At 49.2% G+C, this 24,976-nt stretch overlaps 1 protein-coding gene across 1 annotated transcript in view; it reads right to left on the bottom strand.

The window, feature by feature from the left end:
- Nucleotides 1-24,976, bottom strand: part of PKD1L2 (polycystin 1 like 2) — a gene marked incomplete at its 3' end in the record, with an annotated part of 83,763 nt that overhangs the window by 40,993 nt on the left and 17,794 nt on the right. Inside the window, 12 exon segments of the mRNA XM_036832342.1 lie at nucleotides 1,880-2,076; nucleotides 2,765-2,910; nucleotides 4,668-4,844; nucleotides 5,986-6,127; nucleotides 6,848-6,968; nucleotides 8,822-8,959; nucleotides 8,961-9,027; nucleotides 10,876-10,993; nucleotides 13,420-13,469; nucleotides 15,873-15,950; nucleotides 18,132-18,536; nucleotides 20,505-20,734. Coding sequence (XP_036688237.1) covers nucleotides 1,880-2,076; nucleotides 2,765-2,910; nucleotides 4,668-4,844; nucleotides 5,986-6,127; nucleotides 6,848-6,968; nucleotides 8,822-8,959; nucleotides 8,961-9,027; nucleotides 10,876-10,993; nucleotides 13,420-13,469; nucleotides 15,873-15,950; nucleotides 18,132-18,536; nucleotides 20,505-20,734 — 1,869 coding nt within the window.

The following is a 24,976-nucleotide window of genomic DNA, read 5'->3' on the forward strand; positions in this document are numbered from 1 at the left end:
GGCTTTGGCTGAGGCAGAGAAAAACCTAAGAAAATAATTTTAACACCACCCCATCGAACTTTCTGCGTTTATAGAAATGTTCTGTCCCTGTTTTGTCCAGTAACATAGCCACTTGCCAAATGTGACTACATATTAAGCCCTTGAAATGTGGCTAGTGCAACCAGAGAACTGAATTTTTAACTTTATTTCATTAAAATTCATTTTAATTTAAATGTACATGGCCAGACATGGCTCACGGCAACAATCTGGAAGAACACAGATAGAGGTGAGTAATCCCTCTTACCCTCCCGTCCTGCTTGCTACTCACAACTCACTCTTCTAACCGTCTAGCAGTCGTTCACAGCAGCTGCAGAGTTTGAGCACGTCTGCCAACAGCTCAGGGTGCAGGCAGGCTTCCATTCAGGGCGCGGCTTGGATGGAGGAAAGAATAGCCCTGTCTATGAGGGCACTCCTGTCAGAACGTTCTGGAAGGAAAGTCAGGTAATGGATAATCTCATGTTTGCCTCTGCAGCTCTTCCCCATCCTTGGTCACCATCCTGGAGGCTGCGTTCATGGAGATGTCACTGGCTGCTGAGCCTCTGGCCCATGGATTCACTCAGCGGGAGATGAGAGGGCAGGAGGAGAGAGAGCTGGAAGCTTTGCTCCTGGCGCCCTCCCTGCCGGGGTTGCCTGCCTCATCCTTCAAAGCCACCGCTCCTATCAGGGAGCCCCCTCCACGCGTAGCTGCCCCTTGAGGATGCTGGTCACTTCAGGGTGAGCCCCTGGGGTCCTGTGTTCTCTCTCGTTTGTTGCTGAAACCTTACCTCCAGTTTTCTCAACAGAGCCCGTCTTAAAATCTTCTCCATTGCCCAGTTAGAGCTTGACATCTGTCTCCCGACAGGACTCTGGTGTTTCATGAGAAGACCTTGCGTCGGGCTGTGCAGTCTGTGTGCTTAGGATCCCAGGGCATCCAAAGGGAAGTTTGCTGTAAGTCATGCTCAGGGTGAATGAGAGCCAGGTGGGGTGTGGGGGGTGGGAGGTGGGAGTGGGGGAACTAGGTGAAGGAAGGGGCTGCGGTGAGAGGGCTGGAAGTGGACGGGGGAAGAGCGAACCTGGGTTTGCTCCTGTCTTCACCACCTACTGGAAATGTGGACCCGGGAAAGCTGCTCACATTCTCTGCACCGTGCTGAGGACTTTCAGGCAAACCCTTCAGGAACCAGAGGAGCCTGTCTTCTGTCCTCCGTGCCCAGCAGGTGTGATGCTGTGTGGGGTGACACAGGTAGCATGCCTGGGAGCACACACTGGGAGAGGAAGTAATCATACCTTTTGCCAGAGTTGTTTCTAATGCTAGGTTTTAACACATGGAATGGCCATTTTTGTGGATTAAAACTGGTTGAATGTTGGCAATTTCATATGATTTGACCCACAGCTACAGTGAATGTAATTCTTAACATTCACCACAACCTTATGAGGAAAATACTATTATTGTCCCTGTTTTCCAGGTGGGGAAACTGAGGCTTAGAGAGATTCAGGCCTGTGACAATAGAGATGGTAAATGACAGAGCTGGGACAACATCAAACCATTAACCGTATGACCAAGATGGGGTCCCTTTTCTCCTCTGGGCCTCGGTTTCATCCTCTTTAGTAGGAAGAGACTGGAGTGGTACCCTCTAAATTCCCTCCTGCCCTGGAAACCTGTGGCTCCGTGAGCCTGAGCAGAGAAAGCAGGCTTCCTTCATCCTATGTCACTCACCGAAAGGACCAGAAGAGGGAGGTGACATCAACAGCTCGGGAGACACCAAAGACTTCTCCACAGATCCGTGGACCCCACTGCCCACCCCGAATGGCTGCATACAGACCCCAGGGCCCCAGCAAAGGGACAAAGGAGTCCATCGGGAGCACCTTCTGTCTGGCGTCCACTCTCAGCGGCTGCCCAGAGCCCGGCCCCTGGCACTGCTGGTCCAGCACGGATGACACAGACCTGGCCAGCTGGAAGAGCTGCTCAGGGCCATGCCCGCCCTGCAGAGTGGCGGTGACATTGTCCCGCACTGCGGCCTGAAATGCCTCGTCCTCCACACGGGTGCCTCCACGTCCCTCCTAACGGGAGACCAGAGACGTGCTCAGAGCAGGAGGATCTCAGCCCATAGGTTTTTGTTCCAGAACCTGGAGCCTGAAGTTCCTGGCCTGCAAGTGGTAAAGCAGAGCCGGGCTGGACGGCTTGGCGCCTGGCATGGAGGCTCTCCCGAGGCTGGAGGGCAGTGGACCCACTTGTGCCAGCAGCCAACGGCCACCAAAAGCAAGTCTCAGGCAGGTCATTACTTCTCCCCTCACTGCCCTCCTCATCGTGCTCTCAGGCCCTTCCACTCCACCACGCTTCTGACCCTTGAAATTCACTTGAGACTTTATCCAGCCTCTGCCTTATAGACCTGTTGGCTGATCTTGGTCCTCCTTCCTCTGGACTCTGAAGGCACTTGGCCTAACTCATCTCTGGATCCTTGTGCCCCCATCTCCCTCAGGTCCCCCACCCCAAGTCCACCAGGCCCTTCCCCTATACTGGCCACTAGTCGTAAGATCTACAAAGGTAGAGACCACATCTGTTTTGTCCACGGCTGTATCCCCAGGACCGGGCACATAGTAGGTGCTCTGTAAATACATGTTGAAGGAATGAATGAATCAACCACTCATCTGGTCATACGCTCGGCTCCCTTCAACCCGACCATCCTTTTGTTGAGTTTTAGACAAGTCAAGAAGTTGTCTTAGTAGAGAAACAGTGGCTGCCACCCACCTTAACTGCTGCCTGGGTCTGCTGTCTGTCACCCACGTGATTGCAGACAGAAATGACCACTGTCAGCATGAAGTCATTGTTTTCTGTTCCAAGTGGCAGGTAAACTGATGGAAGGGCAGGTTCAGGGCCACAGTGTAGACAGGAACCTGGCAAATAGACATTGGACAATTAAGGGGGCATCTCCAGGCCCCAGGGAGACTGTAACCCCACCAAGGTAGAGCCTGATGACAAGGACACAGAAGCCACAGATCGTGAAGTCATGGCAGGCACTTGTGGACTCCATACTTCCTGGGAGAAGATGGCCATTTATGCCGATTCACTGTCCTCTCTAAGTAATCACATGCTGCTGTGACTTTGGAAGAATTTTACTAAAATCCATGAAAGTTTTCAGAAAAAGAATCCCCCATTTACAGGCTTTTTAGAAAAATTCAAGGTGGTAAACCAAATTACAAAAAGAAGGAGAAAGAGGAGGAGGAGGAAAAGAAGATCTTAACAATTGGTTCAAGACATATCCAAACTCCCTCAAATGTCACTTCCTGTACAAAGGCCTTCCCAGGCTGCTCTATCTAAAACAGCGCCCCTGTCCTGTGTCTTTGTTTACCAGCTATCTCTACCACTAATTATAAATACAGTGAGGTCAGAGACTTCCTCTCTTTTGTTCACTGCTGTATATCTAGGACCTAGAACGGAGCCTGACATTCAATATGTCTGCTGTAAGGGTGAATGAATGAATGAATATCCTTAGTATCCTTAAAGGGGACCCGCCTATCATTGGAATCACTTCATTGTAGTGTGCGGACAATCACGACGTTCTTGAATTGTAATTGACAATTCATTTTTATATGGTCACACTTCCCTGCCCCTTACTGGAGCAGCTAGCCTGGCGTCTCCATTTAGGGGGACGCAGGTTTGAAATGAAATCTACTTACCTTCCTTGAATTGGTCCCTTCCAGGCTCAGACCCAGTCACGGCCCTCTGAATAGCCCTGCATTCCATGTCCATCTGACGGGCACCCTATGAAAACCACACTCCCTTGGGTCTGAGGATGGGACCCCTCCACCTTCGCCTAGTCAGGGGTTTCAGTTCATGTCCTTGTGGTGTTTAATGCCGGACACTGGGGAGCACCCCTGCAACACTCCTGGAGCCTAGGTTTGCAGGAAGGTCCCAATCTGACTAGCATATTTTCAGATCTCTTGTGAGGGTCACAGGATGCCAAAGGCCATTGGGAGGAGACAAGGACTCAAATGGGCCCGCCAAGGACCAACCACCCCCAAACCAGAAGAGCAGAGGCAACGTGGGCGCTCGCCCCGTCTCTCCTGCTGATGCCCTGCTGCTGTCGTGGGTGTGGGTTGTGGTGACAGGACACCGGCTGGGGCATTGCAATGGGGAGGCATTAGCATGCTCCGTCCTCTCCTGTAAACCTGTGCAAACAGGTCTCGTCTCAGCTCAGCATGCTCTGTGACATCACCCATTCCCGGCTGCCCCCCGCAAAGTGGGGTCAGTAACATCGTAGACGGTTCTGTGAACCAGGCCATCCCTGTCCTGAATAGCTCCAGGGGTCGGGGCTACTCCGACCGTGCACTGAGGAGTGGTATCCTGGTAGCGGCCCCAAGTGGTCACACTTTTGCATATCCTCCTCCATTTAGCCCGTTCCACGTCCCTCATGCCACAATTGAGGTCGTTTTGGTCTCCACAGTTGCGGAGGAGATAGGGAGTTACTGCTTCTCACCTTGCTGAGGTGTGTGGCAGGGTCCGTGTGCCTGGGGGCGGGGCTTCAGGGTCATCCTGCAAACCTGTCTCACACATGGTTCATATTCTTTGCAGCTCCCAGAGAGAGACGGGCACCTATTCTTGGAGAGGATGAGCCCAGGAGCTGAGCAGAGAGCTAGTCCTGAGCCGGTACCTGACTCCAGGCAGAAGCAGTACCCCAGGGGCCCCAGGGCGGCGGAAGCGTTGCAGAAGATGGCGAAGCTTGTCAGAACAGTGCCCTCCTCCGGGGCAGTGGTGCAGGTGGGCACCTCCGGGAGGGGCAGGGAGCTGATCACGTAGGTGCCCTCCCCATAAGCGCACCTGGTCACTGCTGGGGAGAGGAGACAGAGGGTGCTTGGGGGGCTGTGTGAGGCGCACAAACTCCGCCATGGTTCACGATCTCCTGGGAGCTTGTTCAACATGCAGGTTCCCAGGCCTCTCTCCAGGGCCTCAGACCTCTAGATTCTGGGGTGGGGCCCAGAAATCTGCATATCTAACAACTCCCAGGCCCACCCCCTCACCCCCTTGATGCAGGGCGCTCCAGGGTCTCACTCTGAGAAACTGGGCAGAGATAGAGTCCCAGTCCTGCCATTTACTATCCATGTGACCTTGGCTTTGACCTTTTTAAGAATCAGTTTCTCGTCTGTAAAATGGGGCTAATAATAATAGCTTCCTCCCAGGGCTTTAGTGAGGAGGGAGTATATCGGGAAACAAGACTTGCTCAAGAGACTGAGTTAGGACGGGCCACAGCCAGGATCTGGAAACACGCAGAACTCACCCAAAACCATGGGCTCCCATAGCACCATGAAGAGCCCCCAGCTAACCTGCGCCAATACCCCACACCACCTGTTATAATCACCTGGTTTTTCAAAAGGAGTGCACACCTGGAAGAGCTGGGCATAGAGAATTTTAATCAATTAAAATTAATTCCCTGGCCTACACTTAATTCAGAAGGTTTGGGGTGAACCCAGGAGTGTGCTTGTTAAACGAGTACCCCAGGTTATCCTGGGCGGGTGGTCTATGGGTCACTTTGAGAAATACTGAATCAAAGGAACGCATCTGAAAAAGAATAATCACCCCATTATTTATCTTTTTGAGAGTCTACTTTTCCTGCTGCTCTGGGCTTGTTTTAAGCGAGAAGCGCTGAATCGCCTGGCAGGACGCGCAGGCTGCACACCCCAGGACGATCTGCTTTTGCCACTGGTGGTGTGTCATCCATCCTGCATCATACAGTTCAGAGGCGGGTGTTTCTGTTGTGCCGTTTGCATGAGAGGAAACTGAGACACAGAGAGCTTGAATCCGATGCCTGAAGTCTTCCAGTTAGAAGGTGGCGGTGGTGGGATTCACACCGGAGCCTGTGTATGGTCCCCACCCTGCACTGATGTCCCCTGTTTCAGCGCTGCTGGGTTTGTCTTGCTCACTGTCTGCAGGAGACAGGATCCGTGACAAGAGACTGAAGGAGGCCTTCCCACCTCTGACTCTGATTCCGGTGGCCTGGCTGCGAGTCCTCAGGAAGGAGCTGTTCAGCAGCAGGGTGGCGGTGTCGCTCTGAAGGAGGATGAAAGAATGCAGCCAGAATCCTTGGAGTCTTCAGGCCACCGGGAGGGGCTCGGCCTGAAAGAGAGCACAGCCCAGGGCCCCTGAGGCTGCAGCCAGCCTACAGGACTCAGCAGGGCAGTGGCTTCTGACCCTGGGAGGCCTTTCGGATTTGTCTCCAATGGATGGATGGCAGTATCACCTGCTTTCCTGAGGTCAGCCCAAATAGCCCATCTCCAGCCGTGTTAGGGTGTTTGTCCTTGGCCAGGTTTCCTGGAAGCAGAGCCTGAGACGAGGATTTGTGTGCAGAGCATTTACGAGGGAGGGCTCCCAGGCAAAACCAGGAGGGCAGGGAGGGAAGCCGAATGGGGTGGAGAATGAAACAAGGCAAAGAAGTGGTTTCGGGAGGCATCCAGCTTCATTCAGCCTGATCCCATGGGGAGCTCTGGCGCATAAGCTGCACCACAGAAGTTGTCTCACTCAGAGCCCAGGGGGCTGGGCTGTTAGACCCCACAGTTATTGGCCAGCAGCCGCCCCATCGCAGCTGGGGGATGCCTGCATCAGCCTGGTAAGGATGGGCTGGGGCACCCACAGCATCTGCTGCGATGTTTCCCTATTGTTTCTGCTCCGCTGCATCCGTTCTGTCTTCTGACCAATGCTCCCCAGCCCCCGACTCCTACTCCTCGGGCTCTGAGTGGAGTTGACCAACCCCCAGCTCAGTCCTGGGCATGTGACTCAGGTCTGGTCAATCAAAGTGGGAAGACGTTTCTGTTTTTGAGAGGCTGCTGGTGTCCTCACCTTCTCCAGCGGGGTGTCATCTAAATACCAGCTGAACACGGTTGCTGCAGACTTGTCCCCCATGGTGACCTTGAGCATGACGTCCCTGCTGGCATTCACTGGCCTGCAGTTCTCCTCACAGCTGAAAGGGAGACAGAGAATGGAGCAGGGGTGCTCCCTCAGACGTTGTGGCCGCCCGCCTGGTCTTTTGTCCAGTTCTTCTCAAGTCCTTTGAGAAGGTAGGAAATGGCTTTGTCAAGAGAAAGATGGAATAAAAACAACTTCTGCCCCAACCAAAACCAGGTCACGAAGATGGAGCGATTCGTTCCTGCCTGAATTCCCATTTCATTCACTGCACAGGAGAACGACACGGAAAGTGCTTGAGGCTGAGAGAGGACCCTAGGCTCCAATCCCGCCCCTGCCACTTGTGAGTGACCGCTTCGCACAAGTCACTTAACCTCTCTGAGCCTCAGTTTCCTCACCTGTAAAGTGAGGGGATAAGAGCAGTCAGTTTCCATGATTCTTTCTAGTGCTAATAATGATCAGTGAATCCTGTGATTTTACAGCACACATGCCACATCCCATTGTTATTAGCTTAGCCAGTGCTGACCACAACCCTATCAGAATCCCCATATCACAGACGAGCAAAGTGAGCTCAGAGAGTTGTGTGATTAGTCCCAGTGACACAACTCCTGAGTGGGGGATGGAACATGGGCCCACACGTCTGGACCTGAGTCCTGGGCCTTCTGTGTAACGTCATATTCCCTCACGTGAGCCAGTGAGAGATCACTGACTCCTGCTGTGTCCAACCCATCCCCAGTCCTTTCAGTATGAGCTTTATAATAGCTCTCGAATCTCCCCACTTCTGTCTTCACGTCTACCCTAGTGCAAGTGAGCCAGACATTCTCCATTTGCCCCTGCAGCCCACTTGCCATCAGCTCTGTGGCTCTGTGCGCCAGGGACTGATCTCCATAGACTGCATCACCAAGTCTCCACACCAGCCAATGGGCCCAGCCAATGGGGCGCATTGAGAGGAGAGAGGTTGGGATAGTTATTCACCTCTTTCCCTGCTCCTTACCAAATGGACTGCAGTTGGCAGAGGCCGTGTTCCTTTGGCCAAGGCCACAGCTCATGCCAGGGACACCTCTCCCACAGCTGCAGCTCCCAAGGGGGTTCCAGTGATGCCATCCCCTTCTCTTACCCCTGCAGGCCTACGAGGGACAATGGCTTCCTCCTGTTGTAGTCCTGCATTGTCATCCCTGGTTGATCCCCTTATACCTGCCCTTGTCTGTAAATAGACCCTTCATCCAACTCCCCTCCGTTCCCAATTTGAGTGAGCCATCTGCTTCCTTCAGGGACCCAACTGATAGCCGCGCTACCTTGAACTCTCACCTTGATTCCTGCAAGTGCCTAAGCAACCTCCCTGAGTCCTCTCTCGCCGTCCCCCGACCCCGCCCCAGCCACTTCTCCACCCTGCTACCAGAGTGTTTGGAAGCAACACGTGATCATGTTCCCAGCCTGCTTAAAAGTCTTGGGTGGCTTTCCAGAACTCTTAGGATAAAGACCGAAATCATGTGTCTGACATAACCCTCAAGGCCCTGCCGGAGCCAGGCCCTGCCTGCTCTTCCTCCATGCTCCAGCCACACCAGCCTCCTTCACTTGCGGATTATTGTATGCTCCCTCCCTTGACTGTCTGTTCTCTCTCCCGCCCTCCCTTTTCCTGGCCAAGTTAATTGCCCTTCTGTCTTCACATCTCTGCTGAGGGCAGCCTTCCCTGACCCGGAGTCGGGGAAGTTGTCATAGAGGCGCGCTCTCTCCTTCCATTCATTTGTGTGAACCACTGCTGATCACCAAGTAACCCCAGTGAGAACTGAGACTAGGTCTGGTTTTACCCACCACTGTACGCCCTGCCCCTTAGTCAGTGTAGCCAGAGCTGGCACTCAGTACGTGTTGGCCAAATGGCAGCCCTGCAGGAGTTTGCTCTTGTGCTCCCACCTGACTCGCGGCCTGAGTTCCAGGGGGGCAGACACATAGAGGCACTGCTCCTCCAGGTTCTCCAGCCCCCGGCCTCTCCAGACTGCCAGGCGCAGGGTAACAGCAGAGTCAGGCGTCGGCAGGCAGGACGGTGGCACCCAGCTCCCTCTGGTCTGTGTGGAGCAGCTGCCTCTCAACACAGTCACTCCACTGAGCCCAGCAGTGCCCTGAGAGAGAGAGGTGGGCCAACACTGTGATCCATCCAGGAACCTTGAACTTGACACATGTGTGGCTACCTTCTGGTTTGGGGTTTTTAGAAGAAATGGGTCATGGATAAGAAAATTGGTTCCAAATAGAGATTTTTTTTTTTTTAATTTTACTTTCAGATTGAAGGAATGGTGCCACGGAAGAATGTTTCTGGGGAAATGACCCCCGCTTCACCCAGACTCTGAGCAAACCTGCAGGATATGTTGGCTTGTTTTGCATCAGTGACTTGCACTGGTGAGCAGGCCAGCGCAGAGCAGGAGAGGCGCCCAGAGGATATACAGCCCCGCCTGGGAGAAGGCACCTTCTTGTCCCTGGTGTAAGTGATTGTCCACAGCTGTTTGTCTCTGTGCGGTACACTGGGAACCTGGGAGGCTGTATCTCTATCTGGGAGGTTGCATGTCATCTCCTGCTTTGTACCAACTCAGTAAGTCTCTGTGTCCCTTGCCCTTCAACTCTGTTGATTAATGTGTATCCACTACCTCAACTACCCCTATGTGTAGTCATTCACAGGATATGCCTGGGCAAGGTCATCAGCTCAATCACCTAAAGCCTATATTTGTATCCTCTATTAATTCAGATAACAAGAACTAACATGCTGAAGGATGTCCTGAGCACTTACCAGTTAATATCAAAAGACTTCAAATGTTGCATGATTTTGACCCAGTTATTCCATTTCTGGGAATTGTTTATGAAAGTAACCACAGTCGCAAATAAAGATTGAACTGTAAGGATGTTCATTACAGCATTGTTTATAAGGGCAAATAATTTGAAACAACCTCAATGTCCAAAAAGAGGGCACTGGTAAATAAATGATCATACAGCAACTTGACAGTCTATTATGCAGTTATTATGAAAATCAAGATGGAGAAGAAGATTCCAAGACATGAAAATATGTGGGATATATTGTTCAATGAAAAAAAAAGGGTAACAAAAGCAATATGTACAGTATGAATGGCATTCATTTTTTTTTTTAATTATTAGCACCTTTAATTATTATTTATTTATTTATTTATTTTTTGGCTGTGTTGGGTCTTCGTCTCTGTGCGAGGGCTTCCTCCAGCTACGGCAAGCGGGGGCCACTCTTCATCGCGGTGCGCGGGCCTCCCACCATCGTGGCCTCTCTTGTTGCGGAGCACAGGCTCCAGACGCGCAGGCTCAGTATTTGTGGCTCACGGGCCTAATCGCTCCGCGGCATGTGGGATCCTCCCAGACCAGGGCTCGAACCCGTGTCCCCTGCATTAGCAGGCAGATTCTCAACCACTGCGCCACCAGGGAAGCCCTGGCATTCATTTTATTTCTAAAAGAGTGTGTGCATAGCTAGGATATATCCCTATAAAAAGGAGAGCAACCATTTCTTAAAAATAAGTGCTAGTGCTACCATCTTGGTTTGTCAGAAAAGGCCTCATCACTTCCTCCTTCTAAACTATCTTCTCAGTGGCATACCAAGAGCGTGGAGGTTAAAAGACGGGTTCAGTCCAAGAGGGGAGGAGTATTTTACCACTAACGTTGTTTGTGGTGATAATAAAAAAGCAGGCTGAGTTTTAGGGTTTAACTATTGTTCCTAAATTCTCTACAGACAGTGCCTCTCCTGGTTGCCTGCCTTCAGGGCCACCCCCATCGTGGTTTGCCACTGCTTCCCCCCACCTCCCATTTCCATGGAATTCACAATCTCTGGCACATACAAGGCACACAAAATGTCAAGCATGAGTAATCCTGGTGTGAAGGTTAAGAAAAAGAGCAGCAAAAGCTGACCGCTGTCCATCACTCTGTGGTGAGATAGCACGGTTCAGAGTTCTAAGGTCACCTACCACATGCCCACTGGAAGCGAAAGTCCTTGTTACTGTCTGGCCAGCCCAGAGTCACTGTTGTGAAAGGATCCAAGTACTGAGCAGGTTCCACGCACAGCTCCACATCCCCTCTATCTCTCTGCAGAAAAAGCAGCTGGCTGGTGAGACGCCCTCCACAGCTGGCACCCCACCTTGCGCCCCAGAGCAGTCTGTGCCAGGGGTGGCCACAGCGTGAGGCATGGAGTGGAGACAGGCCTGTCTGATCCCCTGGCCTGCAGGGGGTGGATCACTGGGTAAGTGACTCGGCCGAGTGCGGGCTGGGTGCCCAGGGTTCATCACGCGTTCAGCTGCATTAACAGAGCCTGCTCTGGGCCAGGCCCTGTGCTTGAGGCCTGGAGATACAGGAATAGAGACCCACCCCCCACCCCCACCCCCGACCCCTTATATCTAGTGTGACAGACAAGGAAACCAACAATTAAAACTCAGAGTGCTAACTGCTGCAGTAGAGAGGGCTCAGGGGATGGTGATAATAGATGAGGGAGGAAGTAGGTTAAGAACATCTGTTCCCCCTAAGGGTTTGACAGTGTCTGACTCCTGGGGCTGCTGTGGATCAGATCAGAAAAACGAGTGACGCGCTTCCTCTTGCATCTGGAGCAGAGGACAGCGCCGAGCTATTACCTCTACACAGCAGACAGCTGGTGTCAGGGCAAGCTTCCCAGAGGACAGGACCCCAGGGCCATCGAGACGGGGAAGGAGGAGGAGTGAGGGCGAGCTGGGGCAACAATGGAGAGCACATGGATTCAAGGAAAGGGGTTGGCAGGCATGTGGTGTGTTCCAGGATCAGTTCCGGTTAGACCTGTTAAACAGCTCAGGCCCAGAGGGCTTGTCCTGGGAATAACAGGAGGCTGTGGCAGAACTCACTCCCCAGGGGTCTCTACGGTTTGAGAATAAAACTCAACCCCCTTGCCTTGGCACCTGAGACCCCATGTGATTTGGCCTCTGTCCATCTCTACAATCTCCTGCATCCTCCCGGCCTCCAACAACAGGCCTCAGGGCCTTCTCATCTACATACGTAGACAGCTCTGGTTCTGCTTTCCAGGATGGCTGACTGTCCTATCTCCAGGTCCCCACTTGAATGTTGCCTCTCAGGAGCCCGTGTCCGATCACATTTGCTAGTCCACCCTCTGTTAGTTGCTGTCTCTGCGCTGTATTGGTTCTAGTTAGACGCATCACAATTATTAATTATATGCTAATTTGTTAGTTAGTCTCACCCATTAAGCTTCATGAAGGCAGGGACCACATCTGTTTATTCACCATTGTTTCCCCAGCCCCTAATACCAACCCTTGAACATTGTAGAGGCACAATAAATCCTGTTATTGAATAAATGCATGCATGAGCAATGTCAACAGCAAGGAGTCAAAGACTTGGTCTTGCTATAAATACCAAAAGACCTGGGCCTTTTTTCTAATATAAGCATTAAAAGCCATGAATTTCCATCTGAGCACTGCCTTAGCTGTATCCCATAAATTTGGATAAGTTGTATTGTCATTATCACTTAAAATATTTTAAAATATCCTTGTGTTTTTTTCCTTTGACCCATTGATCTTTTTTTTTTTTTTTTTATAGCTACTTTATTTATTGATATATTTATCTTTGGCTGTGTTGGGTCTTCGTTTCGTGCGAGGGCTTTCTCTAGTTGCAGCAAGCGGGGGCCACTGTTCATCGCGGTGCGGGGGCCGCTCTTCATCGCGGTGCGCCGGCCTTTCACTATCGCGGCCCCTCCCGTTGCGGGGCACAGGCTTCAGACGCGCAGGCTCAGTAGTTGTGGCTCACGGGCTCAGTTGCTCCGCGGCATGTGGGATCTTCCCAGACCAGGGCTCAAACCCGTGTCCCCTGCATTAGCAGGCAGATTCTCAACCACTGCGCCACCAGGGAAGCCCCCATTGATCTTTTTTTTAAGAAGTGTGCTGTTTAAGTTCCGAGATGTCTGAGAGATATCTACATATCCTAGATAACTTATTATTGATTTATAACATGATGCTGTTGTGGTTAGAGGGCATGCTTCATTTGATTTCAATCCTTCTGGGTTTCTTTTTTTTTTTTTATAAATTTGGACTTTAAGTTTATTTATTTATTTATTTATTTATTTATTTATTTATTTTTGGCTGTGTTGGGTCTTCGTTTCTATGAGAAGGCTTTCTCTAGTTGTGGCAAGCGGGGGCCACTCTTCATCGCGGTGCGTGGGCCTCTCACTATTGCGGCCTCTCTTGTTGCGGAGCACAGGCTCCAGACGCGCGGGCTCAGTAGTTGTGGCTCACGGGCCTAGTTGCTCCACGGCATGTGGGATCTTCCCAGACCAGGGCTCGAACCCGTGTCCCCTGCATTGGCAGGCAGATTCTCAACCACTGCGCCACCAGGGAAGCCCTGGGTTTCTTTTTAAACAGAAGAAGCCTCAGTGATTGCTAGTGCTCTGGCTGTTAGCACCAAAAAGCCCAAATTCAAAGCTAAAACAGAGTATTTAGACATCTTTTTCTTGTGAGGTTAAGTGTTTTAAAAAAAAATACATTCTTTTCCTGAGCCTTTGTTCCAGGTGGTTCTTGGAGGCTGGAAGGAGCTATGAACACAGTGGGGATGGGTGTCAGACGTTGGTGGTGTTTATAAGGTCACCAAAGGGCAGAGTCAGAGGGTACGCTGAGGCTGCCCTGGGAGTATCTGCCTGTCTTTGGAAATTGTTTAGGGACACACAGAATATTCAGATTGTAAGAAATGGGTCAAAAGCAAAACCATGATGTTCACCGCTGGGCTATAGACACTTCTTTGGCAGATAAGAAAGAGGCAGGCAGCTGCCAATGGCAGGTAGAACAAGATTAAGGTCAGACTTGCAGCTGTTCGCCATTAATGTTTACCTGCCAGCTGAAGGGTGAGGGTGGGGAGCCCTCATCTCATATGCTATTTTCTGTGGTGCAAATGTTCCCATAAAGGCAGATTTCAGGATACCAAGTTGACCTCACTGAATGCATAGTGGGAAGAGATGGGCACAACAAGCTCTGGCAGGCTGGTAGGAGCTGGACTCAGCGCACCATGGTGTGTTTCTGGATCCATTCATTGGCCTCTTAATGGCCGTGCGAACCTCGGCAGGTTAGTTACTCTTTCTGAGTCTTAGGTGCCTCATCTGTAAAGAAGGCTGAAGGCAACCCTTATTTCTCAAAACTCCAGGAGGACTGAATGCTGTGCTGTATATATTATTGCTTTGTCATCTATTCTCTGTAAAGAATATTAGTGTGTCAAGTTAAAAAACATGGAAAAGGTACTCTCAGCTGATACGCTCTGAAGATATTGAAATGTGAGTTTGATTAATGTCTAATTAAAGTGTAGTGATTAAGCTAAGCATTTAGGGTTGGTCATTCCATGTGATTCGCTAGGCCCTGGTGACTTGGGTGTTTTAAGATCAGGGTATTACTGATCTTTAAAAAATTCCCTCTCAGTGAATTCTTATTCTCACAATGATAAGTTTGAAGGTCTGTAAAATTATACAAAACAAAGCTAAAATGCCAGACACAGAGATCTTTCTTAACCGTAAGAAGGAAGATGGTCCAATAACCCTGAATGAAGAAATCCAGAGAAATTGTTGCTACCCTGATCCTGCCATGAATTAGCTGAGTGACTTTTGCAAAGTCAATTAACCTCCCTGGACCTCAAATTCTATACGTGGAAACTCCTAGGAGGACAGTGGACAGTAAGTAGAACGGACATCTCATATTTTCTTCCCCCGTCCAGGCATCCATGCCCCCTTCTTTTGCTAATGGCACTTACAGATGATATTTTCCCTGGGGAACCATCCCTCCCCACCCTCAGTCCTTTGGGTGAATCTGATCCTACATCATGTTCCGGGGTGGACGTGTGATCCTGGTCTGCCCTGAGTACCACTTCCCTCTGGTCTCAGCAACAGGTCTAGGAGGGACCGTGAACCAAGCTTAGACAAGTGAGAGGCAGCCTCAGGACTTGTTCTGAAAATATCAACCCAGAGATGCTCTTTCTCCTCTGGGGTTAAGGACTGAAGCCTGCGGCCATCTTGCTACTACTTGGGAAGAGGGAGTCGGACTGAAGCCAACATAGAACCAAGAGATGGAGAGAGGCAGATTTCTGAAGACGTTGAGTGGCTGGATCCTGCTCTGCTTAAACCCTGGACTTTTATTTTCTGAGTTGATAAAATTTCCTTTGGCTTGAGCCATTTTGAACTGCTTTTCTTTCTCTTGCTACTCAAAAGTCCTGGCAAACCCAGTCAAGGTGAATTTTAAGACAGTGACATCTACTATTGGCTGCCTACCAACAGCCAATACCCTGCTCTTCCTCTTGGCTGTCAGAATCCATCTTCTCCCACAGAGCCTAAAAATGCTGGATTCCCAGCATCCCTTACAGCTGGGCACCTGACCCTACTTTGGCCAATGGTATCTAAAGGGAAGATTGCTGGGGACTAGTGGGAAAGATTTTTTTCCTTAATAAAAAGAGATGCACAGGGGGAAATGCGTTTCTGTTGCTGCTGGATAATGCTGGGTTGACACGTGATGTCTGGAACTGTGGCAGCCATCTTGATTGCATGAGACACAAGCCTAAGGACCAAGCGAAAGCTCTAAGGATGGCAGAGCAGAATGACAGACTGAGCCTGGGTCCTCGCTGGTGACACTGAGCCACTGAACCAACCCTGGAACTAACTTCTTAGTATGTAAGATAATAAGACTTGAACTTAAAGCCACTTATGTTGGGCTTTCTATTATTTGAAGCCTAAAGCAGTGTAACTAATACAAATTCGAATGTTTTAGAATTCTGTATCAATGGTTGGATGTTATATTGCTTACATTATTGCCTATTTAGAGTAACCAGAGAATTCTTAACATCTGTAGAACAAAATAAGTATTCAAAGCTCTGTTTTGAGGGGCCCCTCACTAGATTCCCAAGGAAGTGCAATGCCCTAAACTCCTGGTCACAAGTTTTATACCCCCTTGCAGAAAATTCTTACCTGTGACAGTGATGCTTCCAATTTTCAAACTCAAGTTTGAGAAGGCGTTCCTCACCAGCACAGTGACCAGAAAGGTGCCTGCAATGCAGAGGGTGGAGAATTATGGGCATTGTAATAAATTGTTTAACTTGCTCTGAGACAGTTCTCCCAGCCTGTGCTTCTCCAGTCCTCTGATGGCAGTATCTGACTCTTTGATCATCGAAGAATGTAATGTATCCCTGATGTGTGCCAGGCACGGTGCAAGGCTCTGGGGACACAGAGATGAATGAAGCATGGTCCTTGTCCTCAAAGCCTTATGGTCTAGTAGGCGTGTGGGACACTGCAAGGTGGGAATCGGCATGGGAGGCAGTGTGGGCATGGGGTTGGGGGTCTGCTTCTACCTTGGGGGAGAAAGGAATGGTTAATGTGGTGGGGCAGGGGCTAGAGCTGAAGTTCAGAGGATGAGCAGGTGCTCATTTGCCAGATGAGAGAGGAGATTCCAGCAGGAGGAGGCCCACGACACGGTTTTAAAAGGGTCGAGAGAGTGGGGAGGGGAGAGGAGGGTTTGTCAGAAGACTTGGAGAGAGCCGCTGCTACATGAGTATCCCCGCGCCCCTGCCTCCCCCATGAGGCAGAGGTGGCGGGTGCTACCTTCTTCTCTTCTCAGGCCTGGAGAGAAGGTCTTCAGAGAGGGCCCTTGGTGAGCTGGGTGTGTGTTCTCTGCGGCTGGGAACCCCCATGGACAGGTTCCTTCCTCATGCCCTTGGAATGATCTATGACGGGTGGAGGGAGAGGGAAGGGGAGAGAGGAAAGGCAGCATTTCTGCATTTGGGAAATGACTACAGTCGGCCGGAAGCAGCCGAGGACTGGGTGAGAATTTTCTATGGACCAGATGTTAGCCTTGGAGAGGGGAGGCGCTGCAGAGGGTAGAGAGGATGAGGAGAACAGAGAAAGGGACCCTGTTGGTGACAGGAGAAGCACCAGCTGAGCTGACGTGGCCTCTAAGGAGAGGCACCACCCCCACCCCAGGAGCTGTGGTCCCAGGGGCCCAGCAGGGAGCCTCAAGAGCCCATAGAAGCTCCTACGAGAGGCGGCTGCAAACGTCTGCTGGGCGGTGAGAGCAAGGCCAGCGCCACCAAGTGAGGACCTTCCTGTCCTACCTGGATCCCTTTCCTTCCCCCCTAACTCCCTTCATCCCTGGAGGCATCCAGTCTGTTTTTCTCATGGGGAGGAGAGGACTGCTTATCATCTAAGAGTGAGCCCCAAAGTCACAGGGTGTATAGAGATTTTCTCTCTTACCTCCTACCAAGTAGCTTTTATAAGAGACAAAAATTAATTTGCATTTGAATTACAGCCTCTGTATTATACTTTCCATTGTCATTCCATTTCATTTCCAGATTCTTCCTGTTCCAAACTGTACCTTTGGTACCTGGCAAAATTGCAGTGTTTCTCTTCTTGACTCTGTTGTTCCTTCTGCCATCACTTTTGCCACACCCCTTGCTGATGGCATGGTAGCCCATACCTGCACATCATTACCCCCTTTCTCACACACCTCTGAGGTCCAGGGTAGCGGACCTGGGTGGGCTGGAGACTCTGCCACCTTCATCACATTCCTGCCTGCTGACCTCACCACACTGCCCTCAGAGACGCTCTGTTCTTTCCAGATTAAATGCATGTCAACTGTGGCCTCCTGCCCTGGCTGGTGCCAGCCAGTCTGCTGCCCTATCTCTCTATTCCAGCCAGCCTCCTGACACCTCCTCTCTTGTTCCTCTCTCTCCCACCCTTTAGTTTTTACCTACCTCTCCCCCGCAGGGCGTGGACTGCAGTTTCCCGAAACACATCCTCCTCTAGAAATGATGGAAGAAATCCAAGTGCTCCTGCTCTCTTCCAGTGATTCTCAGTGGGGGTGATTTTGCTCCCCAGGGCACAGTTGGCAATGTCTGGAGACATCTGTAGTTGTCATGACTTGGGGGCTGGGGCTACTGGCACCTAGTGGGTCGAGGCCAGGGATGCTGCTAAACATCCTACAGAGGACAGGATGGTCCCCGCAGCAAAGAGTTATCTGGTCCCAAATGTCAGAAGTGCCAAAGCTGAGAATCCCTATAAGTTCTATAACTGCAGGTAATAACTATCTCTTCCTTATTTTGTGACCCAGGCTGGATGCTGTGAACCATCTTTTTGTCTAGGACACACTGAAAAACTGGCTGGCAGAACCCTGGACACCAAGTCAGGAAGGGAAGAGGAAGGAGGTTTGGAAGGGGAGCCACAAACTCCAAGTACCTTCAAGCGGAACTGCCACGTGGTAAGTCCCAAATGGCCCCCCAAGGCTCTCTTTCTCATGGGAGAAGGTTTCATTGAGTCCTGCCACCTCAAAGGTCAGCCTCTCCGGGATGCCGTGAGCCGCCGAGACATTGACCAGTAGGTCCTGTCCAAGCTCCAAGTTGCCAGAAGCCCAGGAGGCCTGCAGGCCTGACAGGGGCTCCACGAAGTGGATGGTGATGTTTCTGGAGGGGGCAGAGGTGGTGGTGTTGCTGGTGGCTCAGATCTCCAAGTGGTGCAGCCCTGGGCCCATCCGTTGCTGGACTGCTCCATCCAGGGTCAGACTGTAGGGGAGCGGGCCCCTCTGCGTGGTGAACTCAGCCAGGGTTGTGTTACCTGACAGCACAGTGTAAGTCACCCCTGTTCCTAGGTGGAGTAAGACACATTTAAGAATGTCAGTCATGCAGTAGATTATACTGAGATAGTTCAGACTCCAGTTGTGAAGTCAGATTCCACATGTAGACATAGATATGGATATAAAGACATATGTAAGGATATATCCTCCCCACCCAAATATTAAAATGGATTATCTCTGAGTATTGGGTTTATGAGTGATTTTTCTTTCAAGGCCCTCTCTGCTCACCTGCATATTCTAATTATTTAATTTATTTTATTTTATTTTAATTTTATTTATTTGGCTGCGCCGGGTCTTAATTGCAGCACACAGGATCTTCATTGCCACGTGCGGGTTCTTAGTTGCAGCATGCAGGATCTAGTTCCCTGATGAGGGATCAAACCCGGGCCCCCTGCATTGGGAGTGCGGAGTCTTAACCACTGGACACCAGGGAAGTCCCTCTAATTATTTATACTATGCATGTGTTACCGTAAACTTAAAAGTTTGTAGTAAAAGCATCAGAACATTTTGTTGATAGAGATATCCTTGTGGCAAGGAAGGCTCAAAAGGTAGCATCTCTTAAGGGTGTGGCTGATTTTTATGCATGAGAATTAGCCTCCCATCTTGTCTTAAGCCAAAGCAGTGAAGCCCTTTCCATCTCCACGACTAACTGCCTGAAACCCTGCCCAACGAGAGAACTCAGCCGGTTCACATTAAGATGGGGCTCCCTTTCAGACTGGGGCTGGTTGTCCTAACTGGATGCTAAATATTGTGGTTGACTCTTAAAAAATATGATTTAAACCACTAAATTAAGATTCTTTCCAATAGAAACCAAGCTAGTATGTTTCCTGTTTGAGTGATGCTGTCGCTGCTGATGGTGTTGATGTAAGCCCTCTGAGAACAGGAGCCCTGACTTGCACGTTTATTGCTGCCTCCCCCCATACCTGACAAAGAGTAGTCACTCAGCTATATTTGTAGAATGAAAAAAGATTATCTTAAGTTTTTCCAGGTGCACCTAGCAAGCCATCTTCAGCCAACAAGCACACCAGAACAGAACGGAGCCCCAAGCACTGTGCTTAAAGTCCCGTTATAGATCCATGAAGTTACTGCTCTGAGTGAGGCTCCGGGTGGTATGAGGTTGGACTGAGACATGTCCTCATCTCCACAGCTCTGTGCCACTCAGTTTATATCAACAGGCCTCTGTCCAGATCTCAGACTGGACCTGTGCCTTGAGGAAAGATACTGCCTTCAGTGAGGATGGGAGAGTCTCTATTGACAGAAGGGGTGATATTCAAAATATTTAACAACTGAAACTGCATGGGCACCAGCTAAGTAGAATGATGTTCTGATAAATCAGAATGGACACTGTGACCAATCCGAATGGATGCTGTGACCAATTAGAATGGACGTTGTGACCAGTGAGAAATATTGCTATGACCAATCAGAATAGATGCCATGACAAAGCAGAATGGATACCTTGACCAATCAAAATGGACATGATGGCCAATCAGAAGGGCCTCTGTGACCAATCAGAAGAGAAGCTGTGAGCAATCAGCATGGACACCAGCCATAGCAGCTGCTGCAGTTGATTATCAGCCCTAACTGGGGGCAACGTGATTGTGTCAAGCTGGTCAGTGCTGGCTGTGCTGAGATTCACATTCCCCCAACAGGGAATGGCTTGGAAGTCCAAGTCTTGTGATGGGACTAGGGGCGTGCAAATGGTCTTCAGAAGGCTGGTTGCTCTCACTAGCTTACTAGCCTTGTGACTTCGGCCAAATTTCTCAACCTTCCATTCCTTCCTCCGTAAAATGTATTGGGTGGGCTACTATATAAAGCACTTAGACCAGTTCCTGGTATACACTAAGTGCTAAATAAATGAATGGCTAAGAAACTAACTCCATAAGTGATTGCTGTTAGTATTTACTGAAGCCTGGGAGCTGGATGGATAGATCAGGGGCAAATCAAGGTTGCCTGGACCTTGACCATTTCTGCAGACTCACCTCCATCAAGCTCCACCTGAATCCGCAGAGGGTCCCTGAAGACTGCCCAGCAGAGGGGGCTGGTTCCTGATATGGACAGGCCAGAACACCCAGTCTCACAGAGCGTCTCCATCTTGTCCCACATCGTCACTTGCTTCTGAGCTATCATGTTCCACTCGCTGGTTGTACACTCGGCAAACACAGTGAATTCCCCAGGGGCTGTGAACTGGTGGAAAACGCTGCTGGGCAAACTGCCAACAACGGTCAGAAACGTTACCAGTGTTGGGCTCACACACACGCGCATTCACATGTGTGCGTGTGTGCACTCCCACCACACATCTCCCCTGCTCTGCAAAGGTAAAAAACAATGAAGAAAAAGATGGTACACGACCAAGCCACGCTCTCCGTGTTTGTGAAGGTTACACTGAGACTCCTGGAGCAGGTGAGAAATGGAAGAAATAGCTCTGACTAACTAGGGAGTCGAATACTTGGCTGCAAGTCCGTTGTCTGCCATTTTCTCCCTCTGTGGCTCATATACACCCCCTCTCTGGGCCTTCTTGCTTCATCTGTAAAATACTATGCCCCAGCCTACCTTTCTGAGCCTTGTTTTCCCCATTTGTAAAATGGGATGAGTCCAAACATATCAAAATTGTGAGTATGTTTTGCTTCTCATTTTCCCGAGGGGACTAATTTAAAATCTCTCAAATGGCCCCAAAAGATTCATGTGACCTCCCCTCCTGTCCTCCTCCTCAGCTCCTGCCACACTCCCCTTCTGTAACCATACCGGTAGCTCAGACCTCTCTCCAGTCCATAGAACATATCACTTCTTCCCCACCCCAAGGCCCGTAAGTGTGCGCTCTTTACAGGGAAGCCTCTTGCCCATCCCTTTGCTCATACTCTCGCTCTCCCTTCAGTTCTCAGCTTAAACCTTACCTCCTCAGGGGCGGCTTCTTAGATTCCCTTTATAACCGCCATAGCTTTGCTGCTTCTCCTAGGTGACACTCACCCCTTTTGTGCTCGCTTATTCACTGTCATTCTTCCATGTGGGGCTGTCAGCGCAGACAGTGTCTGTCTAGTTCTCCCTTTATACCTGGCATCTAGCACAGAGCCTAGCACATAGTGAGGGATTGAGGAATAGTTTACCAATGGATACAGTCATGAAAAAGCTTGGAGAACAGTAACCTGATTCTTGGTGCCGGCCAAGATGGAGTTAGCCCACTATAGCCTATTTCTTCCATTAATTACAACTAGAAACCTGGGCAGAACACAAAAAGAAACTAACCAAGGACTCTGAAAAGTAAAAAACAGTAGGCAGATTGCGGGTGAAAGTCAAAACTTTAAGAATCATCCATAAAGACGGGAGTTTCCTGTTTTCTTTCTGGGTTTTTTTTTGTGTGTGTGGTTTTGTTTGTTTGTTTGTTTAATCTCCTTTATCTCTTGACTTTGTCCCGAGGGTAGTCTGGGTCATGGTACTGCACAGTGAGTAAAGAAAACAAAATCGGGGGCTTCCCTGGTGGCGCAGTGGTTGAGAATCTGCCTGCCAATGCAGGGGACATGGGTTCGAGCCCTGGTCCGGGAAGATCCCACATGCCACAGAGCACCTAAGCCTGTGTGCCACAACTACTGAGCCTGCGCGTCTGGAGCCTGTGCTCCGCAACAAGAGAGGCCGCGACAGTGAGAGGCCTGCGCGCTGCGATGAAGAGTGGCCCCCGCTCTCTGCAACTAGAGAAAGCCCTTGCACAGGAACAAAGACCCAACACAGCCAAAAATAAATAAATAAATAAATAAATAAATAAATAAATAAATAAGAAAACAAAATCCCCAAGAGAAACAACCTCTGTTTAGCCAGAGAACCAGAAAAAGGGCCCCAGTGAGTCTGAGACTACAGACGAAATACCCATTTTTGTTTTGTGTTGGTTTTTTTTTTCTCTCGTGTACCTACCCCAGGCTGTTCTGTCTCTTGGAGCCTCACAGACTGTGTGGGGTGATACAGACCCCAAAATCCCTAAGAGAAAACCGATCTTTCTATCCAGAGGATCCATGGAAAGGGACCTGTGGGAGCTGGAGATTGTGGGGAAAGTCCTGAAAAGGCGAGATGCAGAGAAGATGATTCCCTAATTCTGTGTATGGCCCAGCATGAATCATGAGTTCACCCAGAAATTGTGCATGTGCAGAACAGACCCAAAGAAATATAGCAAAGGCCTCGTGGACTAAAGTACAACATAAACCAGCACCCCGAGTGGCACATGAGTGGAACAGACCCTGACGGCTTTGGAAACTGAACTGGCATGGGAACCACTGCTCACAGAAGGCAAGTCAGAATGTGTGGTCTGAACCTAACTCAGTTGGTTGCCTGCTAAAACAAAACAAACAGACAAGAAAAAATTAACATTTTCCAGAGTATTTTTAAAAGGACACAGAGTGTCAGAACCTACTACCTAAAATGTTCAGAATATAATCCAAAATTGCCTGATACACAAAGAACCAGGAAAATGTGGCCAAATTTCAAGGGAAAACATAATCAGTAGATGTCAGCCCTGAGGTGACTCAGATATTAAAATATCAAAGACTTTAACCCAACTATTATAACTATGCTCCATGAAGTAAAAGGAAACCCTCTTGAAATGAATGGAAAGCTAGACATTCTCAGCAGAGAAACAGAAACTATTAAAAAGAGCCAAATGGAAATTTTAGAAATGAATAACACAACATCTGAAATAAAAGATTCATTGGTTGGATGCAATAGCAGAATTGAGATGGCAGAGGAAAAAGTCAGTGAGCTTGAATACAGAGCAAGAGAAATTATCCAATCTAAAGAACATAGAGAAAAAAATATTAAAAATTTAAAAATGAGCAGAATGTCAGCAACCTGTGTAACAATATCTAAAAGTAAAACATTTGTGTTATTGGAGCACCAGAGAGAAGAAAGAGGTTGCTGTAGAAAAATATATTTGAAGAAATAATGGCTGAAAACTTTCCAGATTTGACAAAGCACATAAATTTAAAGATTCAAGAAGTTCTGTGAAACCCCAAATGTAAAAAACAAACAAACAAAAACAAAACAAAAAAAACCTGAAAGAAAACCTTGCCCACACATATAGTGAAGTGCTGAAAATTGAAGATTAAAAAAATCTTGGGATCAGTCTGAAAAAAAAATGATACACTACATGTAGAGAAAACAGTGATATGAATGACTGTAGATTTCTTTGGAAACTGGAGGTCAGAGACAGTGAATGACATCTTCAAAGTGTTGAAAGAAAAGAGCTGTCAACACATAATTCTATAGCCAGCAAAAATATCTTCCAAGAATTAAAGCAAAATAAAGACATTCTCAGGAATAAAGAAATTCTGTAAGAGACTTTGTTGCTGTAAAATCTACTTTAAAAGAAATGCTTGGGCTTCCCCGGTGGCTCAGTGGTTAAGAATCTGCCTGCCAATGCAGTTCGAGCCCTGGTCCAGGAAGATCCCACATGCCGTGGAGCAACTAAGCCCGTGTGACACAACTACTGAGCCTGTGCTCTAGAGCCCATGAGCCACAACTACTGAGCCTGCACGCCACAACTACTGAAGCCCATGTGCCTAGAGCCCGTGCTCCACAACAAGAGAAGCCACCGCAATGAGAAGCCCGTGCACTGCGACGAAGAGTAGCCCCCGCTCGCCACAACTAGAGAAAGCCCGTGCACAGCTACAAAGACCCAACGCAGCCAAAAATAAATAAATAAATAAATAAAATTTTTAAAATATTTATTTATTTATTTTTGGCTGCGTTGGGTCTTCGTTTCTGTGCAAGGGCTTTCTCTAGTTGTGGCAAGTGGGGGCCACTCTTCGTCGCAGTGCGTGGGCCTCTCACTATCGCGGCCTCTCTTGTTGCGGAGCACAGGCTCCAGACGCGCAGGCTCAGTAGCTGTGGCTCACGGGCTCAGTTGCTCCGCGGCATGTGGGATCTTTCCAGACCAGGGCTCGAACCCGTGTCCCCTGCATTGGCAGGCAGATTCTTAACCACTGCGCCACCAGGGAAGCCCAATAAATTTATTTTTTAAAAAAATGAAAAAGGAAATCTGAAGGAAGTTTTTCCAGCTGAAGGGAAATGATATCAGAGGGAAACTCGAAACTTCAGGAATGAAGGGAGAGTGCAAGAAAAGGTAAATATCTTGGTAAATGTAGCCTATTTTTCTCCTCTTAAGTTCTTTAATAAATGTATGACTGTTGAAAGGGCTTTTCAATGTATGTAAACGTCCTACAATTGACAATTATAACATAAAAGATGGCAGGCAAAGGAAACTATATGCTGGTAAGGCCGTAACATTTTTTTTTTTTAGGTAAAAAAGTTCACGTAACATTTTACCTGAAGTGGAAAATATTAACTCTAAGTAGACTGTGAAAAGTTAGATATGTATATTGTAATCCCCAAGGCAACTATTTAAAAAGTAATACAAAGAAAAATAACCAAAAAAGGCAATAGATAAGCTAAAATAGAATGCTGAAAATATGCA

The sequence above is a fragment of the Balaenoptera musculus genome, chromosome 19 (genome assembly GCF_009873245.2).
Source record: "Balaenoptera musculus isolate JJ_BM4_2016_0621 chromosome 19, mBalMus1.pri.v3, whole genome shotgun sequence".
Taxonomy (NCBI): Eukaryota; Metazoa; Chordata; class Mammalia; order Artiodactyla; family Balaenopteridae; genus Balaenoptera; species Balaenoptera musculus.